This window comes from Halichoeres trimaculatus, unplaced genomic scaffold (assembly GCF_033239565.1).
Source record: "Halichoeres trimaculatus isolate MK-OKI-2021-1 unplaced genomic scaffold, fHalTri1.1 fHalTri1_scaffold_6, whole genome shotgun sequence".
Lineage (NCBI taxonomy): Eukaryota > Metazoa > Chordata > Actinopteri > Labriformes > Labridae > Halichoeres > Halichoeres trimaculatus.
In genome coordinates this window covers 21587566-21600531 of record NW_027437184.1, presented here as the reverse complement: position 1 = coordinate 21600531, position 12966 = coordinate 21587566, and the positions used below count along the sequence as shown (strand labels likewise).

Here is a 12966-nt window from a genome sequence, read left to right as displayed (position 1 = left end):
TATGTTCGAGACGAAACCTGCGTAAGCTACGTACGTTTGCTGCAGTTAACGGTCGTGACGTTAGCAACGCTACGTCAAATACAAAAGGTAACGGCTAAAATAGCGATTAGCTTAAGTGCAGACGCTTTCTACACATTCTGGTCACTGGGACGAACGTTAAGGACCGAGAGGTGTTTTTTTGTGGGGAAAGTACCTGGCCGTTACGGTGTGAACGAGTGACACGGAAACCAGCGTCTTACAGTTGATATCGTAGTCAAACCAGCTAGTCTATACAGCTAGTCTACACAATATATGGTTGCAACCGAAACCAAATCCCCTTCTTATTATTTAGCTAGCTGCAGTCCGTTTTATTGATACAAAATAGACATACAGCTTGCACAAGTCAGTCACAGCAACTTTTATTGAACAGCTTTTTTCTTATCTCAGAGCAACCTGGCACACCTACAACAGGTGAGGGTTTACCTGCGTCACACGCAGGTGTTCTGGACTCCTAAGTTGTTATGCCACTATAAGAGTAAAGTCAACAATACTATTGTGTAGCTATGTTAAAACAGCGTCTTCAAAGTATCTACCTTGGTAAAGACTAAGTTAGAAAATCAAGTAAAAGAAAACTAAGCAATGAGTCATTTAATGCTCAAGAATTTGGTCCTCAAAATTATGATTTTCTTACCTTTCTTGTTTGTGTTTTTATTAAGTTAACTGCTGGGAGTGTTCATGGCTCAGTTTGTGGTCTGTAAAAAATATAAGAGTAAATACATAAAGGCATCCTGATAAATAATCAACATACAGTGTAACTTGAATTTTAAAGTGCCATGTGTCTGGATGAAAGTTGCACTAGAGTTCAACCTATGAATTTGCCAACCAGCTGTAACTCATTGCAACTTTTAACAGTCATCATACATATTTTCTGTAGGCCAGAGAACATATCACAGATTTTTTGAGGTAATTTAGTGTGTCCACCGAAGAATATCAACATCTTTTAGGTAAATTATATATGTGTATAGCTACTTAACCACTGTTACATTATCAATGAAAAACTTGTTTGGTCATTTGGTTGATCCAGTTGAGCCCTAGTTGAAACCACATAAATACTTGACAGAAAAATATGAGGCATAGCTATTGTATTAGGCAGTTTTCAACGTGCAGCACCCCAGTTTTTATTTAAAATACAGTTGTCTTCCAGATGTAGCTTAATTACTTTAATAGTTACTTATTGCTTGTGTAAAAGGCACATGTCTTCACCAAATGTTTTACACTATTGTCCTTTGTAGGTTTACCCAGTCTTAACCATAATGTTCAGCAGTCAGAGAAAAGAGTTGTCCTCCGTGGAGCTGTCCCACTGAACTCTGCACAACCTCCTGGGCCCATCAGACCGATCCAGTGGTGAGTTGTTGACCTGCAGTGGTTTTGAGGGTTCATTCTTGGATTTTAATTGTCCTGAGGGGCTACTGTGTTTACTGGTTTCAAAACCATTCTTGCTTGAGTCTTTGCTTGTAAATTTGCAAAACAGTCTCTTTTCCTGTGAGCAGCTCTCATATTTTTTACCCGAAGTAGATTTGTTGCTTTCAGTCTTTCTGTCATGGCTGTCCTGTGTGTGTTTGTCCTTGTCCACATGGCTGTTGGATGTGCTACTTGAATCAAGACGCTGAGTTAGATGATAATTCTCTCTGTGATTAGATACATCATCTGAACATAACTTGGTGTCAGTGCTTGCTTTCTGTGACCTGGAACTGTGGGTTTGTCCATGAGAGTCAAGAGTCATGTCCAGGTTGTGATGGTGGTGTTGGTGGTTTTGATTGTTCCAGAAGGCTCTGCGAAGCTGTTCGTATTCAGAGAGCAGAGGCAGTCCAATGTCCAGGTTCATCAGCAGATTCCCCAGCCACTCCTCCAGCTTTGAAAATGAGGGACTGAAAGAGTAAAGGGCAAGAAGCAGTAGTGAAGTGAGAAAGCAGCAATATTTACCCAGCTCAATTTTTTGTACCATCTGCCTTTTATATTTTTGTACGTTGTACCGTTTCTCTGCGTCCATGTCACAGCAGAGGACTGCCAGTGGCAGGAAGGCTGATGGACACTGAGGAGGATGGTACTGCTGCAGGAAAGCTGCTACATTTAGGCCAAAGTCATTGGACCGAGGGAGGAAGTCTGGGTCTGCACTTACTCTTCCTATTATCTAAAAGACGTAGACATAGAAACAAATTAAGCTTTGAATTGATAATATGATTAATTAATGAAAATTATGAATAATAAAGTATATGTTTCATTCAAATATTAAAACAGCACTTTGAAATTAGGATTTTCTTAGGACGCAGTCTCATTGGCCATCTAAACCGCACAGTGCTCAAGCATGATTTCCCCGCCGCAGCGCCATTCCCCCACTTGAGAGTGCGGCCAACGGTCACACTACTCCAAAATGAACCAGACTTTAGCAGGTATCACACACACGCATGGCATGTCTACGTCATTGTGAGCATCTGTTTACACAAAGCACAATCTCATCAGACTCAGCACAATGAGACACAAGGAGCACTGCTACAACTTTAGAGACATTTTGACTTATGTTAAGTCTTTTTGGTCCAGCACAGCCCTCTAACACACTCTCTTTAAAATGATTGTTGGGCGGTAGATGGTCGTACGTCATAGATCACACCTGCTTTACTTTGGGGTTGAACTTTGCTTAACGATTTACCAGTGTGACCGCATCCTTGGACCGTTTAACACCTCATCCCTTTAGTTCTTGGAAGTTAAGCACATGTTGCAACATTTTTCTCACCTCACAAATCATGATACCAAAGGAGAAGATGTCCACTCTTTCATCGTAACTTTTCCCTGAGAGGAGTAGAGGAGCAAGGGTAAATGTAAACATCTTTACCGTCAATTGAACCGTGATGATGAACTGTGTAAATTCACAGTTCATGACAATTACATCTTCAAGATGACAAAAGAGTAACACAAGGTTAGCTGTACGAGAAGCCACCAGCTTTTTAGCACAAATAATGTACACAAAGTTCCTCTTTCTAATCCCAATCCTCTACTATTTACTAGTTTCTTAAAACCATATGCCCTCACCATGGATCATCTCAGGGGCCATCCAGTAAGGGTTTCCTACCACAGTGTACCGCTTCCTCCGATCAGGCTTACGGAGCTCCGTTAGATTCCCTTTCCCAGGCCTTTCTAAAGAGGAGATTCGGCTTTGATTCCTCTCTTCCATCACAAGCCTGGCTAGTCCAAAGTCTGCCACAACTACAGTCTGATTCTAAGCATGGAGAAAGAGACAACAGGGAGCAGATAAACAACAAAAATTGGATGATATTTAATCATTTTGTTCTCAGGAGTCTTACAAGAAGGACCAACTTATATTTCGGATGTGTTTCTACCACAGTAAACATATTTGATAATTGTGTTTCTGATGGAACCAGGGCTTTACCTCTCTGACCAGGCAGTTGTGTGAGTTGAGATCTCGATGGATGACATTCATAGAGTGGAGATAGGCCTTATTGTGAAAGATTTTAAATATATATTAGAATTGGTTAGGGACAAACTGATGATTAGTTTGGCTTCAAAATTGAGCACCAGAAAGGCTCACCATCCCAGCTGCTATGTCTTTGGCATAACCCACCCTTGTCCTCCAAGGAAACTCTTTGTCCTGCAGCAATAAGATAGTGACTGAAACGCTACTACGCAGACATTGCTAACAACAACAGAGAATTATTACAAAATATTTTAACTTGCCATTTTTGTGATGGTCTCTCGGAGAGTTCCTCCCTTGATGTACTCAGAGACAAAGTTGATTCGTTTGTCTTTATAAAACAATCCAATGAACTTTAGAACATTTGGATGATCCAGACAGCGCATCACCTTCACCTAGATGCATAAATGTTTGTTATCAAACAAATGCCTCATGTCATTGTTGCGATGTATGTTAGGGGTTTATTGTGGAAGTTGAACTTTTTAAAACACTAAGATAACAGTGAGTAGTGAACACATAATAGAAAACTTTAATTTTTACTCAGATAAACTAGAATCTCTAATCAATGCATTCCTACTTCCTACATCTCCTGTCACTTGGTCTTACCTCCTTCAAGAAAGTCTTGTGCGTCTCCTCATCAAACCTTATCAGCTCTTTCATCACCATCACCTCCCCTGTCTCCTGATGTGTTACCTTGACAGCAACAGAAAAATCACAGCGCATATAGAACTCAACGATGCAAAGAACTGACAACAGTCTCAGCTGCAACCATGATGCTGATCCTGTCTGCGTTACCTTGACAGCTTGTCCAAAAAAGCCCTTTCCCAGCACCTCTCCATGGATGAGGTCTGACGGTCTGAAGATCCGATGGGTGCGTTCCCCGGGGTCTACTCGAAGAGACTCTGAGCGAACCATGTCTCTTCTTTGAGATGAAAGTGCCAGTGCTCCGGGAGACAACGGACACTTATCTATACTACAGCTGCGCCTGTGTGGGAAAACATACACTAAGGAATCAAGTTTCAGAGGAAGGAATAAAGGTGAACTGAGTCCTCACTTACTGAATGTGTCTGGATCGTATCCCTGTCGTCCCTTGCTGCCGAGGCGGGGAAAGGCTCAGTCTGTTTGATACGCACGTCTCCTCCTCTTGACTCGGTTCTTCCTCTAGGCTTGGAAGTTTGTGGGCTGAGTTGAGTTTGTTGTGGACACAGGAGTCAAGACGGCTGGCGTCTTCCAGGGTGTTGTTTGAGGGAAGGAGGCCATCAGACGACTGTGGGTTGTGCTCGATGGTCAGCTGCAGTGGTTGGCTTGTGTCCTGAATTACACAATTTATCTGCAGGAGAGGGTACTGTGTAAATGCTTGTTTGGGGATGAATGTCTATTCAGCAACTCTCTTTTTTAAATCTAATTAAAGAAATGGAAAGTAGTTTCAGGCTTACTTCTTCTACTGAAAGGCTGCAGACAGGTATTCCATTGACCTCCAATACTCGGTCACCGGTGTGTATGGAGGGCCACATGTCAGTGCCGAGGTTGGCTGATTTTAACCTGAGGAAAAATGACAATTAGTGAACGAGTGCAGAAAATACTGAGTAAGATAATAGACTGAAGAAATTTTTAAGTGGCCACCATGAGGTCTGGAATGTAGAACTCCTTTCTGAAGCCTTGAGTTAAAAGCTTTGCATTTTATTTTTTAAGTCCTATGCTACGTTAACATATTAATCGGGTTGTGGTTACTAAATGCTGTTTAAGAGGTTTTATCCTGATTTATTCTTCACTTTACTTCAAGTCTTTGAAACCATTGTCAATCATCGTCAATAATCGTCACACAACATGTGCCTTGGGAAAAGATGCAAACTTTTCTGTGATTTAGGTTTTGCCCCCAATTAGCGCTAAACCCCCACAGAAAGGTCTACCTTCACTGATGTCTACATCTGCATTGTATCATTTTTTTGATTCCCTACAGCCCTGGGAGTAGTGTCTGTTAATCTCTTTCAGGTAGGTGTTAGTGTAAAAGTGAATAGTGCATTTCAAACAGGCTTCTCTCTGGCTTCTTTTGGTGGTATGAATCCAATAAAAAAAGCATTTTTATTTGATGCCAGGGTTTAGCGGAAAACATAAGATCAGGGGTGCAGCTTGGCTTGAAAAACAATTCATAAAACCCAAATCCAAAAGTTTAAAAAATATAAGTTAAATCCAAAATTGCAAACAAACAACAACATGCCCCAAAAGACTTACTTAAACAAGAGCAAAGAACATTACGTGGGGACAAGACAAACTGACAAGAAGCTGAAGAAACACAGAGACTAAATAGACAAAGGAAGAATCACCACAGGTGTGTGACAAGACACAGGTGATACACATGAAGGGCAATCGCGACAGGAGAGAGACGCCAGAAGATTATAAGGTACAAAATTAGGAGCAAGAACTCCAAAACCAAACAGGAAAGATTATGACAGAAAATACTTAGGACACATAGAAACACAAGATAAATCCACAAGACGGACAAACCAGGAATACACTGAACAAAAAAGGCCATTAATTGACAGATTACTTTAAGATAATATGTGCTAAGTTTTCTCACATTACAACATCATGATGCATATTTGTGGAAAGCGAAAATGAAAACTATGTCAAGTCGACTCATCAAATTTTTTTTGATGAAAGGAGGTTTGACCGATAACTTTGATGCATTTCAGGAAATCTAAACTAATCTGGAAAATGAAGCCGACTGACTTTTGCATCACAGTCGAACAGATTTTGCAAGAATTTCGACCTGGGAACAGTCTTGTTAAGATAAGATAGAGTTTGTTAAGCGAAGATATCAGAGTTGCAGAGTTTACTTAAACAAAGAAACTCACCCTGTCACAGTGACGAGAAGGCCCTTCTCTTGGCTGAGGTCAGTGGCTACACTCAGGCCTCGCTGGCCACCTTCATCTGGAGGGAAAGACACCAGTGCCACCATATGGGGACTCTTGCTGAGTGGATAAGCTGACCTGGTAGTTGATTCCACCCCCTGGCTGAAGCAGTGGCCACTGCACAGCAGGCAAAGAAAGAGAGACAGTTTAAGAATTGGCCAAACAGTTATTTCCCTTCAACATGTCGACTAAAAAGGAAACTTTTTGAGTTGGTTTTTCGGAAGCTTCAAGCTCACCAGTAGAGTTTTGTGCGTTCAACAAGTGTGTAGGTGTCTCCATCACCAATAAACATTTCACAGCTCACACAGGTGAAGCACTCAGGGTGGTACTTCTGTTCTCCAGCAACCTGTTCATGTTGGTGGTGTTGTGGAAAAAAAAGACAAATGAAGGGACTGATGCTGTTTTTCCTGAGAAGACATTAAGTTTGGTCAGAAGCAGCTTTGATTGAAAAGAGTTCTCTTTGTGCATTCCTGCATGGAGTCGCGTCGGATCAGGATGTTTTCAGAGGATATCCTTTCGTTTGAGAGTTGAAAGAAAAAAGCCATTTACTCTCACACAGGGAGGAAACCAAGAGACAGGAAGGCTTTCAGTGTTAGAATAGATGGTGAGGCATGCTTGGATTTTGTATATTTATTGTCCAGCAGAGAGGATTATCCATACTCTCCTCTGAATATAACGTGCTTGATGTCCGTGTGGCCACTTTGGATGATCAATGATTGGCTATTTTTAAACCAGCTTGTCACCAACTATAAATCAATCAGTAACATGCTGGGTTTAAAATGATTCAGAGTGAGGGATACTCAAAAACAGTAGAGGAGGGTCTGTAACGGTGATGTTGTGACTAATTCTATTAAAATGATGGTCAGCATCACAAGATCACACCTGAGAGTAAGAGCTACACTGCAAAAACTGAAATCTTAACAAGTGTTTTATTCTTCATTTCTTTTTAGTAAAAATGTCTTTTTAGACTTGATAAAACCTGCCAGTGGGGTGAGAGAAATGTGCTTGTCAAGATTAGAATAATGTCTGAATACAAGCACATTTCTCTTATCCAACTGGCAGATTTATTTACTTGTTTCAGGAAATTAAGACCTAATTTTTGTCTTTAAAAAACTTCAAATAAGTCATTTTTCTGGACTGGTCAGGTGAATGTGGCTCATATTAAGTCTAAAAAGACATTTTTACTGAAAACAAGACAAAAACACTTGATAAGATTTAAGTGTTTTGCAGTGTAGTCAGCAACTTATATAATCAGCCTCTTATGTACAGCCTGCTTTTGGGTAGAAAGAGGAGATTTTGGAATTATTTTACCCAATCATTAATTTTACCATAATGAGCCCTGTTGTAATGCTCTCCTTGCAGCCGTGGCAGTGCTCTCCATAGCGGGCCCAGTAGTGCTTCTTACAGTAGAGCTGCCCCTCTCTCTCATAGTACCAGTGGGACAGGATACAGCTGCACTCAGAACACCTAAAGGGAACCAGAGTGGAGCAGGGAGAAGATGTAGATTCAGGTTGTAAGTTGATAGATACTTCACAGTACAAAGTAACGTGAGCCTAATCAGTGATGGAACGTGAAACAAGGAGGGTTGACCTGCTAGATCATCATGCATCGGATCAGGTAGAATACTTCCAGGTCACAAGGACCATAAATATTGTCTTCAGTTTTCCCCTTTTTAAATTATGAACACCTTTTCAGTATCCCTGAGGCAGACAATCAACGCCATTGTTTTTGACATTCACAACCTTGTTTTATAACTCACATCACACATATGTGCCACTGTTTCAATCCATGAGCACTGTCTGCCAGACAGCTGATTGTAAAACTTAAAAGAGAATGGTAGCTCCGTTTTTCTGATGTTGTTTAACTTTCTTCTTTTTAAATAATCTGATAACATTCTGAATGAAATCTGAGTCATACTGTGGCAGATGTGTATAAACAAATAATGTCTCACTCAGGGGCGTAGCTACAATTAGGCAAACACAGGCAGTTGCCTGGGGCCCCAAGATTCCCAGGGGCCCCCAAAGCATCTCTTAAAAACTGATTTTTGAAGTTCTCTTCGATTGAAAGCATTTCTTTTTTCTAAATCTTTCTTCACATGCTTCAAAATAAATCATAAGGCTTAATCTTTAATGATGGTTTTGGGTGATCCCCCTCCCTTCTTATTCAATGGGCTATTCCATGTTACAACACATCTGAAAATTTGATTCAGGAAGAAAGTGGTAAAAAACACTTTTTCCCATTTTTTTCTTATTTTCAACCAAGTCGGAGATAAAAAACAATGTTGCCCTGAGATCTGAGATAAACATATAAGACTTTTAGGATTTTAAGGACTTTATCTAGCCCAGGAAATAGGATAATTTTCTCAAAGTCAAACTTTTTGAGCTGGTGATACATATTATTGTACAAAATCTCTTATTTGGATACATAACTCACTGGACAGGGGGTCAAATAAAAATACATGAACTTTAAAATGATAGTACCAAAAAGTATGGTAACTGTAAATATCACCTCTTTCAGTAGATTTTTTTCCAGTTTTATGTTGTGCTTGATATTTACATATTTTTTCTTTACTAAATTATTATTTTTTCAATATTTGCCTATTGTAATGTTTTTCACTTCATACTTTCTTTTTTGTTACTGTTACTCTGTAAATTCCCCACTGTGGGACAAATAAGCTGTCAATTGACCAGATTTCAAATCCAGGACAAAGTGGACTAAATTATGTGTTCACTTTTTTCAAAATCAAACTTAAGTACAGAACTTGAGGAAATGTATTTAGTTGCGTTAAGTTACCATGTACAAGATTAGCACTGTCTCATGCCTTGATTCTGGGAAAGAGAAAGTGGACCCAGGGAAGACCAGTCTAGCTCTGAGGAAGATGAGTTACAAGGACATGGAGGGCCCCATTGACTGGGTGTGCCTTGGGCCCCCAAACGACTAAATACGCCCCTGGTCTCACTATCAGAAGATGATCTGTCTTGGACATTGAAGGAAACTTGTGCTTTACACCATCAGGAGGCCATTAGCACCAGCTCCCCTGCTCCCATAACTTGGCTACCCAGCATGATGCTTTAATTAGACACAAATTTAAGATGGACATATCAAGCTGCTGGTGTTTCTCAACACAAGCATTGGAGTTATCTTCAGTTATGGTGTTGAAACAAGGCTTCGATCTTGATCTGCTGATGTCACCGTGACAGAGAGCCACTCTGGCTGTTTCCTACAAAAAGATACTAAAATGGGGTGACTGCTCAGTCACATGTCTTCACTGTGACTCTGTGTTTCCCACAGGCAAATTTGCAGGAATCATACAAAAACAAAGAAAACAAATCAACAGATGACACCAGTCACAGCTTAAAAAACACTTGTCTCTCAGGAGAATGTGCTTTCTGCGGTCCTTCAAAACATGAAATGCTTAGTGGTATCCAGAATTGAAATGATTCTATAGTAATACAAATTTACAGTCACAAGCTGCTTCCTTATCTCTCTGACACAACAGCCAGAGTGGGAGGTGACTTCCTGGACAGAGTACAACTCCATGTTTCCTCTCTCCCAACCTCAGCTGTGAAGGCCAAGCTGCTCTTACAATAGAGGATGAAAAGGTCACCTTAAGATTTAAGACGAAACAGGAAAGGACTCAACTTCACTGTAGACGTCATATTTTGTCATAGGTGGAGCTCATAGTTTTACTTTAGAAATTACAGAAGCAATAAGCAGTAAGTAATATAATCTGGTTTCTCATTAGTGGTGGCGTTGGTGATGGTGGGATTGGTATATTGTGTTTCACAGAGGTTGTTACCCTGATTTTACTTCAATTTATACCAAAGACCTCTTTTTTTACCTCTTTTTTTTTTTTTTTTTTTTTTTTTTACATTTCTGTGATGTTAAAATGTTCTGGAAGTGGAAAACTGTATTTTTGCTCTCTTGTCTTTGTCAGTGTGCTGCTGGCGGGGATAAATGTGGAACCTTCCAGCAGCCCATCTGCGATTTCCCCCTCAACATCTGTTTTATGAGAAAAACCCTAGAACTGGCAGTCGCAAACACATCCAGAGAAATGATCCGCTCTGTTTCCTCCACCCACTCATCTCCTCCTATTTCTCCACCTCAAAGTATGTCCTTCATTAGCCCTGTTTTTACCTATAAACCTCCACTCTGTTCAAAGATCTCTTCCTGTGTCACATCCAAAAATGCAGCGGACAAACCAGCACCTGCTGTGCATGAAACAAACATGACGTCAGGACAGTGACCTGGGTCAAGTGTTAAGAATTGGATGACGTGGTTTCCTCTCTGTTCTGTCTGTTGTCCTTCTTGGTTTCCTTTGAGAAAAATAGTGTCAAAAACAGAAACATTTGCTTTTGATCTGATGCTGTTGTGTTGGCTCTTTCAGGGGTGTTGTCTCTATTTTGCAATTTGTACAGTCTGAATTAAGTGTAAGCTTCTGTGATGATTTCTGTGTCAGATGACTGACATGAGAAACAGTAGTTTGTGATTTGGTGAAACAAAAATGTGCATCGGGAAAACAAACCAAATACTTGAGTTATGGAAGTAATGTAGTCTGTTTTGATACCTAACAAGCTGATGAACTAGCCTCACTTTGTTTTGGTTTCATGAACTACTCTCACATGAACTACTCTCACACACACTCTCTCATGGTGGATGTGAAAGTCAGAAGACTCAATGCAGAGCTCTGTTTGAGGAAGTACAGCATATGTTTTACAACAACTTCATTTTTCTTTCTCTCACTTTCATTTACTCTGTCTCACACAAACACATCTCACAAACTTATGACAGCAGCTCTTACCGTCCTTTCATTCCCCTCCGAAACCTCTGGTCCCGTCGTGACATTCTGCTCTGCTAGTTTACAGACAGACGACTGAAACAATCCACCCAGTTAAAAAAGCAGCATGGAAGCTGTTAGAGCTCATGAACGGATCTTTGATGTGCTCTGTTTTGAAGCAGGCGTTGCCTTTTTTCACCCTCTCTCTCGCTTGCTCACTCACAGGCTTCCTGTCCGTATGAGTTCCCTCTCCTCTGTGCAGAGTAGCTGTATGAGAACCACTCTGAACCACTGACACCAGCTGGCCAGTCTCCCTCTACTGGCTGCCCTGACACGGACCAATCCCAGTATAGAAGCTCTGCTCCACAGACCCTCTCCTGTTACTTCCAGTATGTGGAACTCTGCTAGATACAGTTTCAGCAGTTAAGCTTTCAGAGTCTAACATATGAAGCCACTAGAGCGTCTTCATGACACGGTTAGTGTGTTTTCCTCAAGAGTGTTATAAGAAAGTCTGTGTGTTTGAAAATGAGCTCTGCTCCCATTAGCATGGGCATAATCTCTTTATGAATGCCCCAATTACTGCACTCTCCTGACCTCCCAGTGAAGCACTCCATTCATCACACACAACAAACAAAGAGGCAGAATTTAGTTAAAGCATAAGAATAGAGAACAGCTCAGACGAAAACCATTGATTCTGTCCAGATTTGAGTTCAGATTGTCTCAGATTAATCATGTGAAAGGGGCTCTGCTGTTGTTCATTTAGCCTCGAGAGCACAGGACAACAGAGTAGTGAAGAGTCAGAGGACAGCATCTTGAATTTCTCAAAAAAGCCTTTGACATTTTTAGATTCAAGGTACATTTTACACTTATTCTAACCTTTAAGAATAAATCTTCAAGCTAGTACAGTGTCTGCAGAGGCAGTTTATTGTTGCATGGTATAGGTTCTGCAAACTTTAAACAGAAACAAGGATAAGCACTGACAGAAAATGGCTTATGATGAGAAACTGCTTTTTGAAATACCTCTGAAATTGTGAAAGCACTTTGGGTTCAGAGTCTGAAAGGTTTGCAGATGCGTTTTTGTCGAAGGACTAACTGGTAGGGTGACACTGCTGTACACCATATATCTTTAACAGCCATTATTAGACAAGGCTTGACATTTGTGCTACATTTTTTTTATAGCTTGCCCAGACTGTAGATTGTTGTTTCCTTTTCTTGTTTCAGTGTGGTTATCAAACACCACCACAACGGGTAAATGTGTCCAGCTAAGCCCCATCTCTGTGCATGCAGCTTCCTCCTCTTCCCTTACACTGAGAAACCTCCAGTTTCAGATGGCGTGCATGTACGTAAACCATAGTCATTTTTTTTTAGCTCTGTTTAAGAAACCACCAACCTGACACAACTATCAGTTGTCATCTCTTTATTTCAGAAAGCATTGTCTGAAAGTGTAAAAAAGTGCATAGAGTTTTCTTCATAGGCCACTCAAAGAACACAGATGTTAAAAACATGTTGAGGTACAAAGAAAGAGACACTGGTATTATCTCTTTGTGACTGAGCGAACATTCAAATACAATGTTGAAAACAAAGCACTTAATTTTATCCTTTAGTACAAAAGAGTAAAATCTGTTAAAACTCGCACAAAATAACTCAAATATTTAATAGTAATAGTATCAATGCACTTAACATTTAAAAAAAAGACACTGAATAGATGAAGCAATCAGCTTGTTCTGCTTTTTGTCAGCATAATTTAAAAAGACTAGCAAATGTGAACAGTTTACAAACAGTGTTACAAGAGTCACATAATAAAAGAAAGA

General features: G+C 40.3%; 1 protein-coding gene across 1 annotated transcript; it reads right to left on the bottom strand.

Moving 5' to 3' along the window:
• Window positions 1–438: 438 nt before the first annotated feature.
• LOC141791722 (LIM domain kinase 1-like) lies at window positions 439–11316 on the bottom strand. Its single transcript, XM_074672364.1, has 15 exons — window positions 11180–11316; window positions 7707–7845; window positions 6615–6724; window positions 6322–6495; window positions 4903–5008; window positions 4525–4796; window positions 4262–4451; window positions 4073–4159; window positions 3730–3861; window positions 3584–3643; window positions 3425–3490; window positions 3067–3253; window positions 2771–2826; window positions 2013–2170; window positions 439–1907 (listed from the first exon to the last, which is right to left on the bottom strand). The coding sequence occupies exons 1-15, from the start codon at window positions 11221–11223 to the stop codon at window positions 1304–1306; spliced, it is 2385 nt and encodes a 794-aa protein (XP_074528465.1). The 5' UTR covers window positions 11224–11316; the 3' UTR covers window positions 439–1303.
• Window positions 11317–12966: the final 1650 nt, after the last annotated feature.

Coding starts and splice junctions, on each gene's coding strand:
- LOC141791722 (XM_074672364.1), bottom strand. CDS start 11,223: ATGTCACGACGGGACCAGAGGTTTCGGAGGGGAATGAAAGGACG. Junction 6,725..7,706: donor TTACAACAGGGCTCATTATG/GTAAAATTAATG, acceptor CAACATGAACAG/GTTGCTGGAGAACAGAAGTA. Junction 3,254..3,424: donor ACAACTGCCTGGTCAGAGAG/GTAAAGCCCTGG, acceptor CTCCATGCTTAG/AATCAGACTGTAGTTGTGGC.